At 39.8% G+C, this 24,234-nt stretch overlaps 1 protein-coding gene across 11 annotated transcripts in view; it reads left to right on the plus strand.

Annotated features, from left to right (window-relative positions):
* The window catches only part of ryr1b (ryanodine receptor 1b (skeletal)), a 68,067-nt gene that overhangs the window by 5,637 nt on the left and 38,196 nt on the right, over nt 1-24,234 (plus strand). For all 11 annotated transcript variants that reach the window (XM_065960113.1, XM_065960114.1, XM_065960117.1 and 8 more), the window contains exons 2-33: nt 8,703-8,822; nt 8,937-9,038; nt 11,961-12,035; nt 12,124-12,202; nt 12,503-12,615; nt 12,715-12,814; nt 13,208-13,304; nt 13,406-13,480; nt 14,234-14,390; nt 14,508-14,672; nt 14,937-15,058; nt 15,306-15,492; nt 16,361-16,496; nt 16,591-16,686; nt 16,877-16,995; nt 17,218-17,351; nt 17,473-17,714; nt 17,810-18,002; nt 18,613-18,829; nt 18,922-19,026; nt 19,622-19,725; nt 19,849-19,932; nt 20,024-20,183; nt 20,289-20,436; nt 20,560-20,765; nt 21,167-21,341; nt 21,510-21,718; nt 21,806-22,152; nt 22,555-22,690; nt 22,849-23,009; nt 23,840-24,002; nt 24,112-24,198. In XM_065960113.1, the coding sequence (XP_065816185.1) occupies nt 8,703-8,822; nt 8,937-9,038; nt 11,961-12,035; nt 12,124-12,202; nt 12,503-12,615; nt 12,715-12,814; nt 13,208-13,304; nt 13,406-13,480; nt 14,234-14,390; nt 14,508-14,672; nt 14,937-15,058; nt 15,306-15,492; nt 16,361-16,496; nt 16,591-16,686; nt 16,877-16,995; nt 17,218-17,351; nt 17,473-17,714; nt 17,810-18,002; nt 18,613-18,829; nt 18,922-19,026; nt 19,622-19,725; nt 19,849-19,932; nt 20,024-20,183; nt 20,289-20,436; nt 20,560-20,765; nt 21,167-21,341; nt 21,510-21,718; nt 21,806-22,152; nt 22,555-22,690; nt 22,849-23,009; nt 23,840-24,002; nt 24,112-24,198 (4,614 nt within the window). The remainder of the gene's footprint in view (nt 1-8,702; nt 8,823-8,936; nt 9,039-11,960; nt 12,036-12,123; nt 12,203-12,502; nt 12,616-12,714; nt 12,815-13,207; nt 13,305-13,405; nt 13,481-14,233; nt 14,391-14,507; nt 14,673-14,936; nt 15,059-15,305; nt 15,493-16,360; nt 16,497-16,590; nt 16,687-16,876; nt 16,996-17,217; nt 17,352-17,472; nt 17,715-17,809; nt 18,003-18,612; nt 18,830-18,921; nt 19,027-19,621; nt 19,726-19,848; nt 19,933-20,023; nt 20,184-20,288; nt 20,437-20,559; nt 20,766-21,166; nt 21,342-21,509; nt 21,719-21,805; nt 22,153-22,554; nt 22,691-22,848; nt 23,010-23,839; nt 24,003-24,111; nt 24,199-24,234) is intronic.

Here is a 24,234-nt window from a genome sequence, read left to right on the forward strand (position 1 = left end):
TAAAGGCTATGTCTTTAATTTTTTGGGACGACACACAGCGCTCTATAACAGGCTTCTGAAAGCCCATTAAAAAAAAGAATTGACTTCCTTTTTGTACCAGAATTTTTTAATAATTCTTTTTCTACAACAGTAGTTAAGGTGGAGGGCACAAGGTGTTAGGTACGAAGGCGCTGCAGGATCACTGGACTGGACTCTATGTTGATAAGAAAATTCATCATCGGATTAATATTAGGCAATGTACTATCTCTGACCAGCCTTCATCAAAAGGGGAAAAAAAAGCAGCAGCAGACAAAAGCTAATCCTAATGCAGGTTGCATATTGTCCTCTGGTGGCAGCAGATTTTGAGATGGCAGACGATAACCATCAGGGGCGAGGGAGGGTGGGAGCAAAGCTGGGTTTTAGAAGTGCTGAGCCCAGGAGATGAACACATCCACTGCAGGTCAACATACACACACATACCCACACACACACACACACACACACACACACACACACACACACACACACATGTACAGCAGCTGTTAGTGAGGTCACAGCAGTTTACACAATAAACAGGTGGTCTGGTTTGCTCTGTCATGCACGAGACAGGAACAGAGAGAGGAATCCTTCTGATGCAAGGTGTTGCAAAGTGACACAACTGTTATGCAAACCTTGTGTGTACGTGTCCCTCTGTGTGTATGCATGTTTGTGTATGTGTTCTTGTCTGGCTGTGGGCCCGATAATAAGCTTTGTCAAGTCACAACAAGACAGACTTAGGGAAACATTTCTGCATGGATGTTCCCTGCATTCTTTTCATGTTGTCAAAGACAAGGTCCCAAAAAGAAAAGCACATCATGTTGTTAAGCACAGAATAAAAACTTGTGTGCATGTTAACATGTTACTATCGTTACCCAGGAGGATAACTTGTGTGCACAATATAGTTATCTTGTAGAATGTTAACAACAAATAACAAATAACAAATCTTATTGTCTTTTAGTATGTTATAATTTATGCACACAACATAGTCTTTTTCACTTAAGGTATTTTTATATTCTGTGCAAAAGAAAACAATTTTTACATTTTTGGGGACTTCAGGGGCTCCGTATGATTGTGGTCATTGAAGAATTGTTTAAAGCTATTAAAACCTGGAGCAAGGACTGAGCCCACCCTCCATGCTTTAAGCATTCACAGATAGGGAAATTACCCTTGTCTTATTTTGCTGCTGACTTTTTAACTTTTATAAAAAGTTAAACTATTCTGCTATGCATCTTTCTGTTTCATGCAGTGAACACTGATAGACTGTCTGGAGAAATCCAACAATACTCTTAACGAGCTGAAGGAACTGCAGAACCTACCTAAATATATTATAATGAAGTCTGAGATGGAACTACACAGATTTACGTTTTTGAACATCGGAGGAGTATTTCTCCGGCTATAAGGATTGTTGTTCCTCCTAACTTTGGGTTGTAAATAATCTCTCTGTTTTCCTGCAAGTCACTCCTTTAATCAAACTTGGATTATGCATGTTTTAAACAGGCCTGCTGAAAAGTACTTTGCATACACTTAAAGGCAATAGATTTTTTTTTAGACAAATGGATTTTGGATCCAGGCCAGGCCGGGTAAAATAATGTATTTATAATGGAGTTTTTTTTCTGCTTGTGTCTGCCAGTTTACCAGTTTGTCCTCTTTCAATGGGCAGAGGCTGTTTATTGTTTGATGACAGTTTGTAGAAGTTAAACAGACTGTCTGTGTGTTTGTGCGTGTGTTTGTCTGTGTGTGTGTGTGTGTGTGTGTGTGTGTGTGTGTGTGGGGGGGGGGGGTTATGAGCTAATGTAGGCTGTAAAACACTGTGCCAATGAATTTCAACATTAGAGTTGCTCTGATTTGTGATTTAACCTGTTTAAGTTTGTAACTTAGTTTTTTAGAAAAAAATCTGAAAATATAGAAAGCATATCATTTTGTTTTTGTTATAGTTTTGTTGACATTTATGACCCAGCATGCATTAAGCTAATTTGAAAAGGTTGAGTACAATAAATGTACTTTTCCAACAGTTAATGATTACATATTCTGGATTTTTTATGAAGTGATTGGATGAGTTAAAAAATTGCATTTTGCTCTCTGTTAAAACCAGTTTTAGCTCGTTTTCCTCTAGTCAACGTCTTCCCTCATAGCAAGAGAGTGCCCCTCTTCCTTCAACTACTTCTAAGTACCTCATGTAAGACCTCTAAGTATCTGCTGGTCAGCACAAGGAGGGAATGGGATAGTGACAGGTGCAGCCACCTAAAATAGAAGAGGAGTGGAGGGGGAAGGCCCGGCGATGAGAAGTAGAGGTAATGGAAATGGGAGAGAAAAAAAAGACGGCAAAACAAATAAACACAGTGTAGTGAGAAAATATTTAGGTGAGAAGAGTTCAATGAGAGAGAGTGTAGTAAAGAAAAGAGAAAAAAGAGACAGCATGAAAATCATTAACAAGACATTAAAGCACATTAACTTTTTCCATCTCAAGCTACCTCTAACTTTTGTATTTCATAAATTATCTGCAAAACTCTTCCATCATTACCACATTAGACGAGAGTTGAAACTCGAGCACGGATATAATCATAGGTTTTTAATGATTCTGCAGTCAGCACAAAGAAACCATTTCTCACATTGCATTTGTTCTCGTTCACAATCGTTCAGTCTTTGTTGTTGTTTATATGTTGTTAAAGATTAAATGTTTTTGCTGTAAGCAGCTGCCTGATGAATTCAAACCAGAATGCTTTATTTTTATACACACTCTCACCAGTAACATGAACTTGAGCGTTAGGTATTTGAACAGTACCTGGATTATGATTGCATGAGGAGTGTTGTTGTTTAGGTGAAAAAGTGGAGTAAATATCAATGCAACAGAGGAAATCTTTATTAAACATGTTGCTTTGCTTAGTTTGATAGAATGCATCAGAATCTGTACCTGTTGACACCTGAAGAAGCTGGTTATTAGTAAAAGTTATTAGTATTAGTTATTAGTAAAAAGGTGACATGTCGATATGTAAGAGATGATGTGTGTTCATGCCTTCGAGCAGCAAAGACCCATAACCCTGAATCTGCAGTGCCGGATGATGGGATGGATTTTTCTTTAATGACAATAAAATTATGTTATCTAATGATGCTTTTAATGAAGCCTCAAATGAATGGACCTAAGAGAAACATTACAGCAAGTACACAACCAGGATAGAAGAGTGTGGGTGCACCAAAGCAGTACAGACTGCAGCCTGTGATGGAGAATCCTGATAGTGCACCTGCATGGCCTCTTTTAGTTTCAAAGGGAAACCCCATCATCACTCTCCACTCTACCTTATTGAACCGTTTCTCTCCTCCACCCACACGCTGTACGATGGGCTATCCCTCACTCTTGTAATGTCTGCAGAAATATAATCAATGTCCTGAGGTGTCCTGCATCAGCACACTTTTATCAGGGCATTGGACAAAAGTCTGGACCGCGAGCGAACAATGAATATGTAATTCATTTGATACTGAGGATTGAGTTTCCAGGAACACTTTCATGGCATGGATGCGGCACTTTGACAATTAAGAAATTGGGAGCAGGGTGTGAAGGGTTAAATAGTCAAATACAATAGAAAAATAGGGGCGCTGGTGACGCAGTGGGTAGTGCGCGCGCCCCATGCATGGAGGCTGTAGTCCTCCAAGTGGGCGGCCCAGGTTCAAGTCCAGCCTGTGGTTCCTTGTCATTCCCTACTTTCTCTCTCCCTAATTTCCAACTCTTATAATCCACTGTCCTATCTCTCAATTAAAGGCACAAAAAGCCAAAAAAGAAATCTTAAAAAATTGAAAAATAAATATTCATAAATAATTTTGAAATTAAAACAAAAATATTACCTGTAACAAAAAAATAAATATTTTTTTTAAAGGTACTGTACAAGTTCATATCTAACAAGATTTAAACAAGAAGGATTGAATTCCATAAAAAAAAAAGAAGAATAATAGTAATTTGTTGTTGTGTTACCATTTGGAGTCTGTGACACCTCTGTGAAGTGTTTTTATGCCTTAACACGATTTAAATATTTGAATTACTAAGTTTATTCTACCAACATGCTGTTAAAACATCAAGCCAAGAATTGTGTTTAGGACAGCTGAAAAGAGACAGGAAACGTTGGGAGGAGAGAGTGAGGGATGACATGCAGCAAAGGGCCGAGGCCTGATTCAAACCCACAGCCGCTGCAACGAGACCTACTGTATATCCTCTTCTCATGGGCCGCGCGTCATAACCACTAGGCTATATTCACAGGCCAAGAATTGAACTATTTGGACTCTACAGCAGTGATGCATGTAATATAAATCAAACCCGCCTGCAAGTGGAGAAGGAAAACCTCAATACTGTTCGATTGTATTGGCACTTGGTGATCGTGCTGAATGATTGTGGTCAAGTATGTATGAAAAATGTCCCACACACAAAAACTTGTCTTCTCTGATGGACTCAAAGTACATGTCGACATCTGTGCTGTCTCTCCTTCTGAATATATAAAGCTACCCTCCTTGAACAAAACAAAGCATTCAAGCCAAACTGAATAATCTAACACACCATGTGCCCACAGCAACAACCACATCAGCTATGTTCACAGTTGTAGAATTACATCCTGTCCTTCCCCCTACTTCAGCAGGGCATGAGAAGTTTGGAGCGAGCATCTCTCACCATTTTGCATCTGTTCCCTTCCTGTATATGGCGGGCAGTGTGCCTGCTTGTCTGGGGGAACCCTGGCTACCCTCTGTCTGCATGTGAACCATCAGATGACCCTAGAGAATATACAAAGGTGTCTGCTTTCAGGCGCTATCTGTGCCTCTGGCTGTAAATCTCTGCTGCATTTACACACCTCTATTTGTGCACAGTAGTGTGTTTATTTGTTTGACTGTTGGTCAGTTTACAACCAATTGTCTGTACCTCTCCCTTTGACCCCGGACATCCACATAGACCACATGCTTCGGATGCCAAGTCCAAACATGGCTTGGCTGTAACCTTACACCCACCATGTGGATCAGGGCATTAAATGTGTTTCATGTACACATCTTTGCCCTCTACCCGGGTAAAAGATCAGTGGGTCGGGTTGCTGACAACCAGCACATCCTGGGTTTTCCCTCAGATCCGCCTACCTGTCTGCATCAGTCATAATCATGTGAGATTAACAAATAATCAGGCGTTGTGGTTGGCTTACAATAAAGCATCAGGCGCACAACCTTTCTAATCCTGAGAGCTGCCTCTATTAATATAAGCATGAGTTAAGCCCGGGGGTTTGTGTGGTGTCTAAGTCAGCTTTTCACGTCATGCGATTGGATCTGGATTCACACAGTGTGACTTTTGAAAGGACACATCTCTATTATTGCTGATGTGCTTTTCAATGTCCTATTATAAGTCTGCGTATCTTAACACTTTCGTTGGAATAACAAGTCCAGATAGTATGTAGCAGAAAAGTGGTGGCCGGGGCTAAGGTATTTTTATGATCCTCTCCTCAGTTTGATGCTTAAAAAAAAAAGGTTTCAAAATCACGTTTTGTGGATCGAAAGAATGAAATGTTGATTCTGTGTTTCTTTTTCTTTTGTCATAGTTTGTGTATATTATCCTCAGTCTCATAAAATACCCTATTTGAAAATTTATGGCCGTTCCAACACCTTCCCATATTCATTATCGTGAAGAATTTTAAATTTGATCTCCAATTGATCAATATCTGTTTCAAGGTCCGGTGAGGAAATGTTGGTTTGCTTCCATTTGGTTGGACAAAGCAGTAATTATTTTCTCTGAGCAGATTTTGTCCTGTCAATGTGTCTGCACTGTTTCAAACTTAAAATCTCATTCTGATTTTTAACCCTTCAAAATCTTTGTCATGGTAACATGTAAACAAGTGAAGCATGTTTATCGGCACCTGCCCCGCCTCACTTGGTTCAGGCATTATTAATAACAACATTCCCTTCCCACCATGATCAAATCTAGTCACAGATGATCTTGTTTGCTTTTGTAGGTCATATAGAGGCATCAGTATCAGTTTTAGTCAGTTTCATAACCAGCGCCGACCTCCACCAGTTTACCACCAAGGCTCTCTGCATGTCTTGTGTTTGCTTCTTTTTGCTTTTTGATCTCGCCTGCAGCGGTAGAGTGACTGCAGCAGAGTAAACCTGCTATTTGAGACGGCGGCTGTAGAAATAGATGGAAGCCACTCGGTAGACTAATGTATAATGTTGGACATATATCGTACAGTTGTCATCTGATCACACATCTTGTCCGGGCGCAGTGAGTCACTCCAGCACTTCAGTCTGCTTTTAGACAGCCACAAGCTCAGCCCTACTTCTCTCATGGATCCTGTGATCTAAGCCTGTTTGTACTTCATTAAAACATAGTGAGCTTCGAATGATTTACTCGCCTTGTTCAGCCCAATTAGCTGATCTTTTTCCATGATCATACAATAGTGGTTTGGATCAATATCCAGTCTTGATGAACAGATATCCATGTCTGAAACTCAGCTTTAGTGTTGTGTAAGTTTTAGGTGTTGTTGTTGTGCAAGTGAGGTTGGTTCCACGGCCTTGTTTAAACCCTATTGGACTCTATTTTGCATATTACCTCTGAGAAACACTTAATTTTGTCAAAAGTCATGTTTATGTGTTCCATGTACAGATTTAGTAATACTTCAGTTGCACATCAAGTGGTGTTACTCATTTCTGCAGTGAAGAAGAGAGGGCACATTGCTCCACTTTCCGGAGTGCAAAGCAGGGAATGCAAGGACAAGACAGAGGAGACATTTCAGGGCAGAGGAGAGATAAATGATAGCCCAACTGAAGGAAGAAGGGTCACTCCGCAGCCACAGTAACACTAGAGGCCTCTGGGTATAAGAGAGGAGTAGATGTTATGAGGTCACTGATCTGCATCACTTTCCATTTTTGCCATAAACGCAGACATGCAAACTCCTCTGCAGCTCTCAGCCACGCTTTGAAGGGGCCTACCTGTTCTCTGAAACACTAAAACATGAAACACATGAGGTGCATGAGGTGAAGAATCATGAGGGAAGACAGAATGATTCATGAGTTGTTGGATTTAAGGTGAGAAAAGTCAGAATAAAAGTCCAAAGCTGTGGAGAGCAATCATAGTCAGGTTAAGTGATGGATCCACTTACATAATGAATGAGTAGAAAGAGCAGCTGAGAATGCAGAGTGTCAGGTGTGGGTTTCACAGGGGAGGGGGGTGTTTATCGCTGTAGTTACACCAGTCTCTCCGAGGTCCAGGCATTGACGAGGAGCAACAAATTACCGTCTGTTAGCGTTCTGTTTGTGGAAGTTGTGCGAGTCCACTCCTGATTGTGCTGGCCCTTACTCGAGCTGTCTTCTCATTGCCCCTTCAAAAGTCCATAACAGTGTTTTACTAATCACCATTTTTACAAATCTTTAAACTTCATAAAAACAAATGAATTAAACATTTTCTTTGTAGGCGGACATGTTATTTTTCTTAAGAACATAGATTTGCAGACTTTAACATAATCTCTTTAGTTGTGTCGTGTGTAGCAGTCACGATCATGTTTGTGTTATTTCAATCAATCAATCAATCAAACTTTATTTATACAGCACCTTTCAGACAAATTAAATTGCAGTTCAAAGTGCTTTACAAGAGTGCAGAAAAGTTATTGACGAAAAAAGTAGTTTATAAAATCATTGAGAGACTAATGCACAACAATAAGAATTAAAAAAATATGTATAAAAATTAAATACGACACATAAAATCAATAAGATATTAAAATTAATACATAGGAGAAGAATATTTAAAATTGTAGTAGGATAAAAAAGACAAGACAATAATGTTAAGATTCAAATTTCAATATTCTGGGCTCCTCTCAGACCCTCAGGAAGGTCGTTCCACAGTCTCGGAGCGTAACAGCTGAAAGCAGCATCACCAAAGGTTTTTGTCCTGCTCTGTGGAACAACTAAGAGAGAAGAACTGGAAGATCTGAGGGGGCCGTACTGGTTCATACACTAAAATCATATCTGATAGGTAGTCTGGTGCAAGGCCGTGTAATGCTTTATAAACTAATAAATGTTTAATGTTGAATGGTAGGGGATGTAATTTGACTGATTGTAAGTCATCACCAAATGCTTTTACAATAACTTTGGAATAAATGAATTCAGACAATAAGAATAAGTAACCATGTTCTGAAATGTGAAGTGTAGGTAAGCAAATTAATTTAATTTAAAAGAAGTAATAACCCTACATTGGTGAGGAGCATTATCCCATCTAACAGATGAAGATTGAGTGACTCTGTTGGGATAAGTAAACATATAGTATCAATTAGGTTTTTAATATTTAAGTATACATAACACAACATACATTTGATGGTAGTGGCTGCATCTAAACACATTATTTATAGTCATACTGTATTGAAAGGGCCTATTTTTTTCATGCATGCTGTTGACAAGTTTCCCTCTTCACTACTCTTTACAAAGCATGACACTGCAGTCAGTGTGTTAGGTATGCCTGTACCTAATTTCTAATCATGCTAGATTTAATCAAAGCTGTTATAAAAGCACAAAACATTGTTTACCTGAATAAAAAAAAGCAGGCATGGCAGGGATAACGAGCTGCACATAATCAGATCGACGGAAATTAAGTGGTGGTTAAAAGCCATGATTTGTAGTAGCAAAAAAATACTGTGTCCATAAAGTGAAATAACAATGATTATGTGTTTGTGCTGCAGGATGACCAGGTCGTACTGCAGTGTACTGCCACCGTCCTGAAGGAGCAGATTAAGCTCTGTCTGTCCTGTGAGGGCTTCGGGGATCGTCTCTGCTTCCTTGAAACCACATCCAACGCTCAGGTAAGATGCTGAATGCTTCCTTCCGTTTCTGTTTGTCTTGCAGTATATGCCATACATGCTGACCTTGATTAACCTGCTTTGTTCTCTACCTCTGTGCTCTTGACACATTTGCAGAATGTGCCCCCAGACCTGGCCATATGCAGCTTCATTCTGGAGCAGTCTCTGTCGGTCCGTGCTCTGCAGGAGATGTTGGCCAACAGGGTGGAGATGATGGACGTAAGATTTGAACAATGAAATAGAGAAAATGAGTAATTAATTGAAGACTTGAAGCGGATTGAGAAAAAAAACATTCTTTTGCAGAGTTGTGAGGGATCAGAAAGGTGCGCAGGAGAGAATTGCTCATGAATGTCAAATCGTAGAGAAATCGTTGGTGAAAGGAATTGTCCACATCCGTTCTGCCTGATAAAAAATGTATCAGAAGTTTTTTTTTTTATAATGAATGCTGCTCTGCCTTTCTCCTGTCCTTTCCACTTACACAAGATTTTATTTTAGAGTTTGACTTTGTATTGCTTACTTTTCAACTTTAAGATCCAATTTGCAAACCTTCTATCAACTATTATTTTAAAATATTACATTTACAAGATTCTGCCTTAGATAAGGAATACATGGATATAGAAAACATGTGACATTTTTAAATTGAATTGCTTTTTTCAATTATTTATATGGCTTTTTTTTTTTTAGCAGTAATGCGGTTCTAGTTTTATGTAGCCGGGCTTCTTGTTCTTTATAAATGACGCACTGATTAAGTCTTTAAACATAAATACAATAACTGCTGTCTGGCTTTAAAGCTCATCATAAATCTTACTCTTCATCAACATCCTTCAGGCTACTTGGGAAACAAAAGATCGACTTATTCTTTGCTTTTTAATTATTATAACTTTTTTTACTCGTTATCTGACATTCCATTCCCTCCCTTCCCTTCTTGCTCTCTGCCAAGCAGGCAGTCGATTTGGACAAATGGGTATGTCTGCTGACGTGTATGACTTTCTGTAACGTGTGTCCCAACCAATCTGGCAACTGTCCTCGTTCCTGATTTCCTTTTGGATGAAATTGTGCTGCATCATTCACATGTCTCTAATTTCTATTCATATCTATTATAGCCTCACTTTAAGGAGATTATCACTCTTTGTACCTATCAGTAATTCTGAGGTACTACACATGGAGTCAAAATCATTTAGATTACTCTTTAAAGAAATATATAGTTACTGGCATCATTCTTTTTCATTTCCTGCTAAAAAATGTACCAGCACATTTATTCTGTTTTTGTCATGCCATGAATACTACCATACCTTTGATGTCAGTTATGTTCTTCCAGCACACTGTTGGTTGTCTTCAGAGTTTGTTTTGCACATTTCTGTAGACATTTATCAACATAAGTTGTTTAATACTGCAGCAAAAATACTACTCTAGAAACACAGTATTGTGGTTTAATGCACAGTGTGTCATCGACAACAGGGTACAAACTATTCTCCTATGAGTGAGAAACCTTTTTTTAAATAGAACATTCCTGTTTAAAAAAACAACTCCCTTTTGCACTAATTAAGACGAGAGAAAATATGAAGTCAGGCTGTGCAATATGTCGCATTGAAGGCAGCGAGCAGCGTTGAACTGCTAGTCTAACAACGATGATTTTAAATGTATTTTAAATATGTACAATTTTTTTTTTTTTCTGAAGGCCTCATCTCACTTAGTTTACTTGGAAGTTGAACATGGATACCACCTGTCATCCAGTACAACAGCACAGACTTATTTAGCTCACAATCTGAACAGAAAACCAATATATCATCTTTGCAAACCTTGCCTGACTTATACCGCTGAAAAGTAAAGGTGGCTTTAGGCTCTCTGTTTAAGTCTCTTTATGCTGCATTTGAATCGACACAATATTCTAGTCAGTTCGGGTAGTTCCTTGCCACACAGGAGCTGGATGACATGGATGAGCCAGACGTTTCTAATGATGAGCAAGTGGATGAGAATAGCACGGCATGCAGCACAGTTAAGGGTCCAACCCTCATCTGTTGGGGTAGAGGGGGGAAACCAAACACCCCCCCCAGAGCCCCCGACAGGCCTATCTCTCTCTTAACTCACAAACACACACCGAGACCCACACAGACACACACGATGTCTGTTCTAACGAGGACCCTTATTGACAAAGGCACTGCCCAACCACATGCTAATGCTAAATGTAAACCTCAATCTAACCTGAAATGTAAAACCAAGACCTTAAGAGCTACCGTGCTGAAATGTTCTTAATACGCTTTTATAAAACGGACATAGGTCCTCACAAAATTAGCAATACAGGACTGCACAGAAACACACATTTGGAAAATCACATCAACACAATCCACCTGCTCCAACCAAACCTAATGCTAATGTAGACCAGGGCTAATGATGTAGCGCTACCTCTTACCAAACCAGACCTGTATTTATCCTAGTGGATTGTGGGTGCATAACCCTACAGAAAGTGTTGGTATCACTTAGCACACCATACTGAATGGTTTTTATAGGGTTTTTTTTTTAATCTATAACTGTTCTAGTAATTGTGTTTTCTTATTGCATCCTTGCTGGATGTTGAGAAAAGGTAGGATGGTTTAATTCTAAGTGTGACACTATAATCTGTGGTGAATTGCTTCAAAGTTTTCACTTTGTTTTGCATTCGATGAAACTTCATCAGTCTCATTGTGTTGATAATTTCTATAACAATCAGGGTCTTCAGTATCTTCCAATTTCATCTTTATTTTGATTATTTTTTTTGTTTATTTACATTTTATTGTACTAGTATAAAATCATCCACAAAATGTTCTGTACAGTGTTTGTTTTGTTAAAAAAAGAAGGCGTCATTGCTTACTGTTGTGGATCTTAATCACTTATATTGCCTAATTACTTTTTGGGAACAAAATGACTCTCAAAAGTTTTTTACTTTCACCTAGCCCATTAGTCTTCTCCGTCCCATTTCTAATCATGTGTGAATCTTTATCTCTGAATAAAATTAACAGTTTGGACTATTACTTATGTGCTCTCCTCCATCACATGTAAAATGAATCTTATCCCCATCTGTTCCAGGTTTATTTGAACTGTATAGTCAGTCTTCTTTGGCTGGTCTGATTCATATTTTCTGTCTTTCTCCCCCCCCCCCTTCAGTCGTCTCAAGGTGGAGGCCATCGTACCTTACTGTACGGTCATGCCATCCTTCTGAGACACTACCACTCTAGCATGGTAAGACAAAGTTCACTTAAAGAAAGGAGAGGTTAAATGCTGTAAAAAAGTTCTTTTCATTTCTAAATATGACATTTCATCCCCCCAGTACCTGAGCTGTTTGACTACATCCCGGTCTCTAACGGACAAGCTGGCCTTTGATGTGGGCTTACAAGAAGACTCCACTGGTAAAATCTAATTTACATTTTCTTTTTTTTAAACAGTGTTGGGTGCAACACCATTGTTTAATCCTGTATGTACATGATCATTGAAAGTAATGCATTTTGTAGCATGGCTCTATTGTTTATACTTTTTTTTATTTTACAGATTTAGACTGCTCAGTACGACATATATATCTGTGTTTGCAGTGATTTCTGTCATTTTTTTAGTCTGGCTAAGATATCTCATCATTGTCAGGACTGTATGTCTGAGTGAACTGTGAATAAATCTCCCAGGAGAAATGCAGATAATTCTTGTTCTTATTGCAGGTGAGGCGTGTTGGTGGACCATTCATCCAGCCTCTAAACAAAGGTCTGAGGGTGAGAAGGTCAGGGTGGGTGATGACCTCATCCTTGTCAGCGTGTCCTCTGAGAGATACCTGGTAAGACCGCTCACAGCCCCAGTCTTTTGTTACACAGTAGATGATTTCAACATATATATGCTGCACTTGATATTTTATCCCTTTTCTTCTTGTCCTCAGCACTTATCCTACGCCAGTGGAGATCTGATGGTTGACGCCTCCTTCATGCAAACACTGTGGAACATGAACCCAATCATGTCTGGCTGCGAGCTAGCCGAGGGTACAGATATTCAGACATTTTCCCCTTAAGCCAACAAATCCGTACAGCCCTGGACACCCGCCTAACCTCCACTTACAATACAAAGCTGTTCAATTTATGTGGTATTTCAAAATGTCACCTTTAAACCTGGAGAAATGGTGGAATTTTGAGCTATTATATTTGGCTCTTATTTGTATTTTTTATTTAAATGATGTAAATATGTTTGATCTGTTTTTAACTTCTTTTTAACTATTTTTATGTTTAATAAGTATATTCCCGTCTCCTGTTTTCTGGAGCTGCTGTAATGCACAAATTTCCCTCACGGGGGATCAATAAAGTTTATCTTTATCTTTATATTCTCTACATTTAAATCATCCAGAGAGTAATACATATCTTGTGTGTCTCTCCTCTCAGGGTTTCTGACAGGAGGTCACGTTCTCAGGCTCTTCCACGGCCACATGGACGAGTGTCTGGCCATCTCCACACCTGAGGAAGGTGAAGAAAAACGAAGGTGAGAAGAAAACCGATCACAGAGATTTTTAGCTGTAAAATGTCCTCTAAATCTGATATTAAAAAACTATTCTATGTGTCTGTGGCCTGTCTCTGATACAGGATGGCTCACTATGAAGGCGGCTCTGTGTGCAGTCAAGCGCGATCCCTGTGGAGGTTGGAGCCTCTCAGAATCAGGTGATAGTCTTTTTGGTGCAATGACATAATACATGTTGGATTTGCTGTTCTTATTGACTGATTTTGTGATTAAAATTCTGTGTTGGAAAACATTTTCTTTCCATCTAATTATGGAGAACAGTTAGCTTTTTAAATATCCTTGAATCTACATACTTCAGTTCTGTGTTCATTGCCCTTTTCTAGATTAACAGAGAAAAAATGTGAAACTTGCAGAGTCCTTAATATTTCTAGAGCTCTAAATATCCAAATGTCCTTGTTGTGTGTTGACCCGGTTTCTCTTTATGAGCACTAAAAAACAAAAAAACTATTGAAACATCTATTAAAACATGTATTTTGTTGTTATTTTTTACTTTCTTCATTTTTTTATTTTTTTTTATTTTACAGGGACATTGCATATTAATAAACATTTCTGTAAATATGCCAGAGTTAGCCAAAAGACTAATTTTCATCTGTTGTCCCTGGCCAGATTTTATAAAAGGCACCCTAAAAAAAACAAATTCTAATAGCGCTAAAAGCTACAAATAGAAATATCGTAACAGTAATTAAGCAGACAGGTGAGCAGCCACAGGTGAAAATACATAAACCATGCAGGATACACATAAAGCAGCATTTGGTTAATATAAAAAATGTGTATCATGCAGGACAGACATGGAGCAGCATTGAGCAGACATAACAATGTACCAAAACAACAAGTATTAGTAAGAGCATGTATCCAATAACCTACCAAAGTAAATGTAAATGTTCTTCCTGCAGCTGGAGTGGTAGCCATATGAAGTGGGGGCAATCTTTCCGTATTCGCCACATCACCACAGGCCGGTACCTGTGTCTGGATGAGGAGAAAGGTCTGTTGGTTGTCGACCCAGAGAGGGCAAACACCAAACTATCTGCTTTCTGCTTCCGTGTGTCAAAGGTCAGTGTCCACATTTTGAATTGAACACTTTCCTCTAGTTGTGTCTGTTGTTTTATTCTCTCATTGACCAATTATTTTCCCTCCACTTCTTCTCTTTGTTCTGGTTCACCTGAGCAGGAAAAGGTGGATGTGGCTCAGAAGCGCGATGTTGAAGGAATGGGCATTCCCGAGATAAAGTATGGAGAGTCCATGTGCTTCGTCCAGCATGTGTCCACCGGCCTGTGGCTCACATACGCCGCCCTGGATGCCAAAGCTGCTCGTTTGGGAATGATGAAGAGAAATGTAAAAATCTAATTTCAGACAGATAATTAATGATTTGGAAAAAGCATACCACAAGGGGAATGTCTGAAACGAACAGTCAAGAGTTGGGCTTTTATCTTTGGCCTGCATGAGATGAATCAGTTATGTTTTAATGTGATAAACAGACAACAGCTTTACAAGATAAACTTACTCAGCACAGGAAACAGCCACCAGTAACAGACCTGGTAGAAGAATTAAAGAGAACATTAGGAGATTTGATCTGTAATGTGTTAACCCCCCCCCCAGGTCATTCTGCACCAAGAGGGTCATATGGATGATGCTCTAACGGTGTCCCGCTCCCAAACGGAAGAGTCCCAGGCTGCTCGAATGATTTACAGCACTGCGGGCCTCTTCAGGCAGTTCATCAAGTAGGTTTATGCATTCGGAAAATTGAGTGAACGAGCACAAAATCCATCTCTGTGACATGATACAGTGAGGTTGCAGTGGAAATAGTCTAATTTTCTTCTCATTTAAAAAAATAGGCAGCAACATCATGCTGCCTTACAAATCTTCTATTTGCTCTTTTTTGAGCGCTTGTTTATTTGATTTGGTCTGAAAACATGCAAACTCTGAAAAAGGGATAACAACGTTGCCGGTTTACTTGTGATCCTCCAGGGGTTTGGACTCTCTGGGTGGGAAGAACAAGTCACCAGGGGCCGTGTCACTTCCTCTAGAGGGGGTCATCCTCTCTCTTCAGGATCTCATCTTCTACTTCCGTCCTCCCGAGGAAGAGCTGGAGCACGAGGAGAAGCAGACCAAACTCCGCTCGCTCCGCAACAGGCAGAACCTTTTCCAAGAGGAGGTAATCTGCATGCTGCGAGCACAACTTAGCGTCAGACACCAGTATCTATAACTTCATCTATGTGCTCCTGTAAAAAAAACAAACAAAAAAACTTTGCAAAAGAAAAACTTGAACCTATGACAAGACTACATATACTATATCATTTACAAACAGTCTGTATTTGGAAGTCATCATGTCAGCACCCATACAAAGTGAAAAACAAAACAAAAACAAACAAATAACATCAAAAATCGTCACCATGTGTACAACCTATCCCACCAGTTTTATTTTACATACCGTAATTGTGTTACCATGTTTTTCTTGGTCCTGTTTGCTCATTTACTTATTTTGTCCCTCTTTCTAATTCATTCGTTTTATTTACTGACCCTTTTCCTTTTGTTTTGTTTGTTTGTTTGTTTTTGTCTAAATCAGTTCCCCTCTTGTTTGTATCTTTTTTTTATTACGTGAGTGTGTGTATGCATGTTTTGGTGAATACAAATTTAACAAGAGAAAACAAAAACAAAAAAACACTACATATACTTACTTTTACAACTTGAATTGTTGCTTTCCTAAACATGTTTCCTGGAGGCTAACCAAAACTCTCCTCACAGGTTTCCTATCCTACATTCCTACTTAATCCCAACTTTACCCAAACCTAAACCTGTAACTGTTGATTTGACTACATTTGAAATCATTAACCCTCAAATATTCATCTTTTGTACTTGAGATAACAGATGATTGACCATAAGGTGCTTATTTGATACTTTTCTTATTCACATTACGTGATTAATTCTATGCTTCTATGTTTTGTCTATGCTTATTGGACCATCACAAATACAAAACTGTTTCTGTGTCTGTGTCACATTCATAACTGAGTCCTCTTTCCCAGGGAATGATCACCATCGTGCTGGAGTGCATCGACCGCCTGAATGTCTACAACACTGCTGCCCACTTTTCTGAATTTGCTGGGGAAGAAGCTGCCGAGTCCTGGAAGGAAATCGTCAACCTGCTTTATGAGCTGCTGGGTAAAATAATCCCTATATATTATCAGAATTTACAAATTAAATGCTGTCTGTACTGAAAGTCATATTTCACTCTCTCCCTTTCTCCAACAAACAGCTTCTCTGATTAGAGGAAACCGCTCTAACTGTGCGTTGTTTTGTGACAACCTGGACTGGCTGGTCAGCAAGCTGGATCGACTGGAGGCCTCTTCAGGTATCAGATGTGACTTCAATTTTCACTGAATAAAAATCAGTGCTTATCTTAATTGACCAATTTCATGTAGGGGTTTTATTGAAACTATCTTATTTCATATGATCCTTATTTTTAATAATGGTGTACCTTCATTTAAAAGCTTTGTAAAAAAAGAAAGTAATTGATCATATTCACCTTTTTATCAATGTAGGTATTCTTGAGGTGCTGTACTGTGTGCTCATTGAAAGCCCTGAAGTTCTGAACATCATTCAGGAGAACCACATTAAGTCCATCATCTCTCTCCTGGACAAGCATGGAAGGAACCACAAGGTTTGTCTTTTCTCACTGCAAGAAACATGACGGGAAGGTAAAGACAGCTGATGAGATCAATCTGTCAGGTTTACCTACTTAACATTTTGGAGGCAGTGATTTTTTAAAATCAGAGCATCCGCTGAAGTTGTATTTGGCTCCTGACAGTACCTGCTTGTTGTGTATTTTCTGCTCTACTCTGACACACTGAAACAAACAGGTGATATAAATGTCTGCCTTTAGGTCTTGGATGTCTTGCGCTCTCTTTGTGTGTGTAATGGTGTCGCTGTGAGGTCCAACCAGAATCTCATCACTGAAAACCTGCTTCCAGGTCGCGACCTTTTGCTGCAGACTAACATTGTAAACTATGTCACCAGGTACTTGAACTTCTCTTAAGCTGTTTAATTCTACAGAAAACAAACACTGACAATGTTTTAAGTTATTACAGTGAAATGTCTTTTTTCTCTTAAAGTTGATTTGTTTTCTCTTTCCACTCAGTGTAAGACCCAACATCTTCCTGGGTACATGCGAGGGGTCTACGCAGTATAAGAAGTGGTACTTTGAGATGATGGTAGACTATGTGGAACCCTTTGTGACGGCGCAGGCTACCCACCTCCGCGTGGGCTGGGCTATGACTGAGGGCTACAGCCCCTACCCAGGAGGGGGAGAGGGCTGGGGGGGCAACGGTGTGGGAGATGACCTCTACTCTTATGGCTTCGATGGACTGCATCTATGGTCAGGTATGCTTGGTGATTAACTCTTCGGCTGTGCTGTCTTGCATTGTGCTGTGTGTCTTCTTTTACGACTTCCCTGTTCTCTCTGCTTTGTCACTCAGGTACCGTACCCCGCCAGGTGGCTTCGCCTGACGCACACAACCTCGCCGCAGACGATGTTGTCAGCTGCTGTCTGGATCTGAGCGTGCCGAGTATTTCCTTCCGTATAAACGGCCACCCAGTTCAGGGCATGTTTGAAAACTTCAATGTGGATGGCCTCTTCTTCCCTGTCATCAGCTTCTCGGCTGGAGTCAAGTGAGAATACAGTTAGAATAAAGGGTGTTTTTTTTATCCCCTTTTCCATTTTTTATTTCATTTATTTGGATTTTAAATTCTTTATTTAAACAGTTCTGAATGTTAGAAATATGAATGAAATGAATTTAGTCTAGTACTGAGGCAGATTTGCATTTCTCATTGTTGTGTCCGCTTTTACAAGTGTGTGATTTAAAACCAATATGAAGTCTGCTAATGAAGAAATAACATGCAAAGTGGTGAAGTCATCAAAGAAATAATTGGAAACTGGCAGATCATTTCAAACAACTAATTAAGCGTTCAACAGACTTTAATTTTATGTGTTTTAATTATTTTTATTTGAATTTTGCTCAATTAACTAAAACCCTAAAATACATTTTTAAAGCTGCCGTGTTTCCTCCCAGCGATGAGACGCACTGAACAGTGACCTGACTGACTGAGTGCAGTGAGGGAAACACAGGCTCAGAAACTGGCACACAGACTAAATCAATGTCTTCTTGTTTATGAGTCGTATAAAGATCAAGACACTGTTCATGTAAAGGACTCAAGTAGTGTGTAAAAACCTCTGTCGATTAGATAAAAGCAAGGTCTCACTCCTTTTCTGTCACCTCAGGGCTCGCTTCCTCCTTGGTGGTCGTCATGGAGACTTTAAGTTCATGGCCCCGCCTGGCTACGCCCCATGCTATGAGGCCCTGCTGCCCAGAGACAGGATGCGCATTGAACCCATCAAGGAGTACAAGCATGACTTTCATGGGGTGCGCAACCTGCTGGGTCCAACCCTGTCCCTCACCCACACCTCCTTCACCCCCTGTCCCGTTGACACTGTTCAGGTAAACACATAGTCAAAAGCGGACTTTGATAATGTTGAAATATCTGGTATACTAGTGTCTTTTTGTTAAACTGATTTTCCTTTGATGCACAGATTGTGTTGCCGCCCCACTTGGAGCGTATCCGAGAAAAGCTGGCAGAAAATATTCATGAGCTCTGGGCTATCACCCGTATTGAGCAGGGCTGGACCTATGGGTCTGTGAGTATGAAATCTGCACTGCATTACAGAAGAAACAATTTATTTGAAAACCTCCAAATTGGATGACTTGGATTTTTGTAAAATTATGAAATATTATTTCTAAAAGCGACTATTTTGAAATAAAATTCCAACTTGACCTTTTTTGACATTCAGTATGTGACTAGTGTATTTATAAAGAAGGGAGTTATATAATCTCCATAATTATACATCATCTTATTTGACAAACAACATTATTTTAAATATCTGGTAAAAATGGAGGGATTTGGGGCGCTGGTGGCGCAGTGGTTCGTGCGCGCGCCCCATGTATGGAGGCTGTAGTCCTCCAAGCGGGTGGCCCAGGTTCAAATCCAACTTGAGGCTCCTTTCCCGCAGGTCATTCCCCTCTCTCTTTCCCTGATTTCCGACCCTATCCACTATCCTCTCTCTACAATAAAGGCACAAAAAGCCCAAAAATAAATCTCTAAAAAAATAAAAATGGAGGGATTTTGTGAAGGTTTAAAACACTTAATTGGACCTCATGACAATATTCATTTACAAAGTTCAACAAAGTTTAAATCCACAGATTTTCTGAGTACAACATGATGTCTCTCCACAGTTCAGGGATGACAACAAGAAACTCCATCCTTGTCTGGTGGACTTCCAGAGTCTCCCTGAACCGGAGAGGAACTACAACCTGCAGATGTCCGGCGAGACTCTAAAGTGAGTTTCTAACAGAGGTCTTCTAAAAGGTTTTAATTTAACTGATATTTGACTGTCACAGGAGGACCTGCTCATGTCTGTGGTCATGTCTGTGTTCATGTCTGTGTTCTTGTTTTCCCACAGGACTCTCTTGGCCCTGGGTTGCCATGTTGGTATGGGTGATGAGAAAGCAGAGGAGAATCTCAAGAAGATCAAGCTGCCCAAGACGTATGTCAACGAAGATCAATCTGGCTTTAAAAAACAAACTTTGTACCTGCTGTTTTATATTTATATGATGATTAACTTATTTCTCCTCAAGGTATGTGATGAGCAACGGATACAAGCCTGCCCCCCTTGACCTCAACCATGTCAAACTGACACCAAACCAGAACCAGCTGGTGGAAAAACTGGCAGAAAATGGGCATAATGTTTGGGCAAGGGACCGTGTAAGGCAAGGATGGACCTACAGTATTGTGCAGGTAAACATTTCCAATTCTCTCCAAACTCTTTATTTACTTTGAAGTACTCCTAGTCACATATTGTGTTATTACAGTTTTAAAAGTGTATTCTGCTGTGCATCTCAGGACATCTTAAATAAGCGAAACCCTCGTCTGGTGCCATACAACCTGCTGGACGAGAGAACTAAGAAAACCAACCGAGACAGTGTTAACAACGCTGTCCGCACACTCATTGGTTACGGCTACAACATTGAGCCTCCAGATCAGGAGAGCTGTGAGTCAGCTTACCTCTTATTAACATGTGTTGACTGACTGTGAGGTGGCATGCAAATTAATGTAACCCCACTTAGGACAATTCTTTATCTTCCTGTTTACTTTTTTTCTCTTTCCCCTTCAGCTGGCCATGGCCTCGAGAACACCCGCGGGGACAAAGTACGAATCTTCAGGGCAGAGAGGTCGTACGCTGTCACCCAAGGGAAGTGGTACTTTGAGTTTGAGGCAGTGACAACAGGGGAGATGAGAGTGGGCTGGGCTCGTCCCAGTGTGCGCTCCGACAATGAGCTGGGAGCAGATGAACTGGCCTACGTCTTTAACGGCAACAAGGTCAGTCAGCATCTTTAGGTTCACCTCGGTTGAGGCTGTGACGAGCAGGTGCCTATAAATGTCTAAAAGGAACTGTGGTGTGTGAATTTCTCTCCCAAACTTACAGATAACAGCTTAATAAGAAACAATTTGTCGATTCATAAGAATATAAAAAGATGATTACTTTGCTCATCAGACTAAAAGAAAATGGAAGATACTCGGAGATGTTAAGTCTCTTCTTTTGTGTGATTATTTGAAGATGCACTCAAGTGATGTCATGACTTAATTTGGAAGTTAGCAGGGATCGGTCCAGTCAATGTACAAAAAAATATGGTTTGAGTACATTGACAATGACATGATGTGCATGAATGTGAATTTAAAGTTTCATTTCATTCATCATTTATTTACTTTACTCTTCTCAGGCTCAAAGGTGGCATGTCGGCAACGACCCCTTCGGTCGCCAGTGGCTGTCCGGTGATGTTGTTGGTTGCATGATTGACCTGACGGAGATGAACATCATGTTCACACTCAATGGAGAGATGCTGATCAGTGACTCGGGCTCGGAGATGGCTTTCAAAGACATTGAAATTGGAGAAGGTAGGAGTTAATGGCCATTGTACAGCTATCATAAATGAAAAGGTATCGCTTTGCATAAAGAGTTGCAGAGATTGTAACTTCATAGTTAGAATATAAAATGTAAATAAAAAACTAAACAGAAATCAGAATATTATTTTACCAAATGCTTGTCTGTTGTTTCCCCTGTAGGTTTTATCCCTGTGTGCGCCCTGGGCCTGTCACAGGTTGGAAGGATTAATCTTGGTCAGAATGTCAGCAGCCTTCGTTATTTTGCCATCTGTGGCTTACAGGAAGGATTTGAACCTTTTGCCATCAATATGAAGCGAGACATTACCATGTGGTTCAGTAAAAGTCTGCCCCAGTTTGTGCCTGCACCCACTGATCACAATCATATTGAGGTAATTATTGAGGGTACTTTCAAAGTTGCTCAAACTAGAAGTTTACAGCTAGATCATTTATTTATGGTTGAACTTGTTGTCTTCCAGGTCTCCAGAGTAGATGGGACTGTGGACAGCGCCCCATGTTTAAAGCTCACCCATAAGACATTCGGCTCGCAGAACGCAAATACCGATATGTTGTTCCTGAGACTCAGCATGCCGGTCCAGTTCCACGAGACCTTCAAGTTCCCGGCGGGCACCACCCCTCTTACCCGGGCCCTCACCATACCAGAGGAGGAAGTGATAGTGGTGGAGCCCGACTCAGAGTTTGAAGTCCTGAAAAAGTCTGCCAGCCGTAAGGAGCAGGAGGAGGATAAGAAGGAGCCGTCTGTAGCCAAGGAGCTGTCGTTGGAAAATGAGAAGGACACCATGTCGGAAAAGGGAAAGAAAAAGGGGTAAGGGTTGCTGAGTATAAAAAGTGCAGATTATTATCTCCCTACTAAGTGTAAAATAAAGAATGTGCAACAAAAGAACAGCAATTCACCAATAAAACTCAGAGGAGCCGCTTGATTCTCTAAATGACATCGGGGTTTATTCACATGCCAGAAGTAACGGCTTCACTTGTTTTCATATTGTAAACTCTCTCTTAAACAGCGTCATGTAACTACTTCATCCAGAAACAGCTAGACATCACTCAACAATGTTATTTTTCTTATTTTCTTTTCATAATTCACATAATTTGTTTGCAGTTATGGTCTTTGATACTTACCTCTATATCTAAGATGTATGGTGAAGCGTTAGAATTTATATACTTTTAGACTAAACTCCCTCTGTAATTTATCTTCTCTGAACATTAGATTCTTCTCTAAGGCCAAGAAGGTAGCCATGACACCTCTTGCCCCTCCTCCTGCCCCTCCAACTGTGCCTCGCTTGGTGGAAGATGTGGTCCCCGATGACAGAGATGACCCAGAGATCATCCAGAATACCACCACTGTGAGCTAAACATCCTCTGCTAATGCTAAATGTATAGCATAGTGGATATGAAAATATCACTTCAGCTTGTGCAAATTATGTGGATTAAACGTGCACCTGCAGAGCCTGCTCATTAGTGATGTATCATATTTCTCCTTCATTATTTTTTCTATTTTAAGTATTTCTATTCGGTGAGGATATTTGCTGGACAGGAGCCTTCTGGTGTGTGGATTGGCTGGGTCACTCCTGACTACCATCAGTATGATCCATCCTTTGACCTCTCCAAAGTGCGCAGCGTCACTGTTACCGTGGGAGACGACCGAGGCAACATACACGACAGGTTTGTTTTACCCACATTTTAATGATACTTAACAATAACAACAATAACAGTATTTCTGAACTTTCTAAGACTGTGTATGTATTGTTTTTTACAACTTGGTTAAAGATGTAAATAATGTAAATAGTAAAGTTTGTGTTGAGCTTTTTTAAAGAAGCAAGAAATAAGCAGACACATTGTTTTTATTTTTATATATCTAATAATTAGTGTCACTGCATCTCATGGGTAGTTGTAAAATATATTAGAAGGTATTTCATTTTCTGGTTGACATTACGTTTTTAGTGGCTTGTTAATTTAATAAGTATTTTTTAAAAGAGCAGCACATTTATTACTACCACATTTAATACCAATTGACTTGAGTATTAAAGCAAAAACATTTTCTAGGACATAAAATCCTCAGAACGATCTGTTTTTTTTGTATTTTTTATTTTTATTATATATACTTATACTTTTTTTAAATGTATTTATTCATTACCTTTATTTTCTTAAGATTTTTTTTTTTGTCTTCATTCTGTTTTAAATGTATGTTGCTTATAAATAACATTTTTAAATAATGTTCCTCTGCATAAAAATTCACGAGTGCAATTATTGTTACTATAATACTTGCTGAAAATCTCAATTTGAAAAAAAAAAATATATATAAATATATATGTAAATTAAATCCTCAGAACTGTCTCCAGCTTGTTGTAGTTATTTGGTAAAAGTGAAAGGTCGACCTGTTGAAGGGATGTTGATGAATCCATTTGATTTATTCCCAGTGTTGTTTTGTTCATGTCTCTTAGTTCTCTACAACACTTTTCAACAACTGTGATGTGTGTGCTGTTATTTTGCAGCATGAAGCACAGTAACTGCTACATGGTGTGGGGAGGGGACCTGGTCAGCACGCAGCAGACCCGCTTCAGCCAGGAGGACATGGTGGTTGGCTGTTTGGTCGACCTGGCGACAGGACTCATGACCTTCACAGCAAATGGAAAGGAGATAAACACCTTTTACCAGGTAAAGAAGACGACTCAGTGTCCGTATTAGTATCTTTGTTTTTCACATGTCACTTCAAATGAGTCAGCGTGTGTTATGCAGCTCTAAAACAAGAGGTGTTTTATTTCAGGTGGAGCCAAACACCAAGCTGTTTCCTGCCGTCTTCGTTCAGCCCACCAATCAGAACCTCGTGCAGCTGGAGTTGGGCAAACTCAAGGTCAGGGACTCCTTTTACTCACACATTACAGTGTAG

The sequence above is a fragment of the Labrus bergylta genome, chromosome 11 (genome assembly GCF_963930695.1).
Source record: "Labrus bergylta chromosome 11, fLabBer1.1, whole genome shotgun sequence".
NCBI classification, from domain to species: Eukaryota; Metazoa; Chordata; class Actinopteri; order Labriformes; family Labridae; genus Labrus; species Labrus bergylta.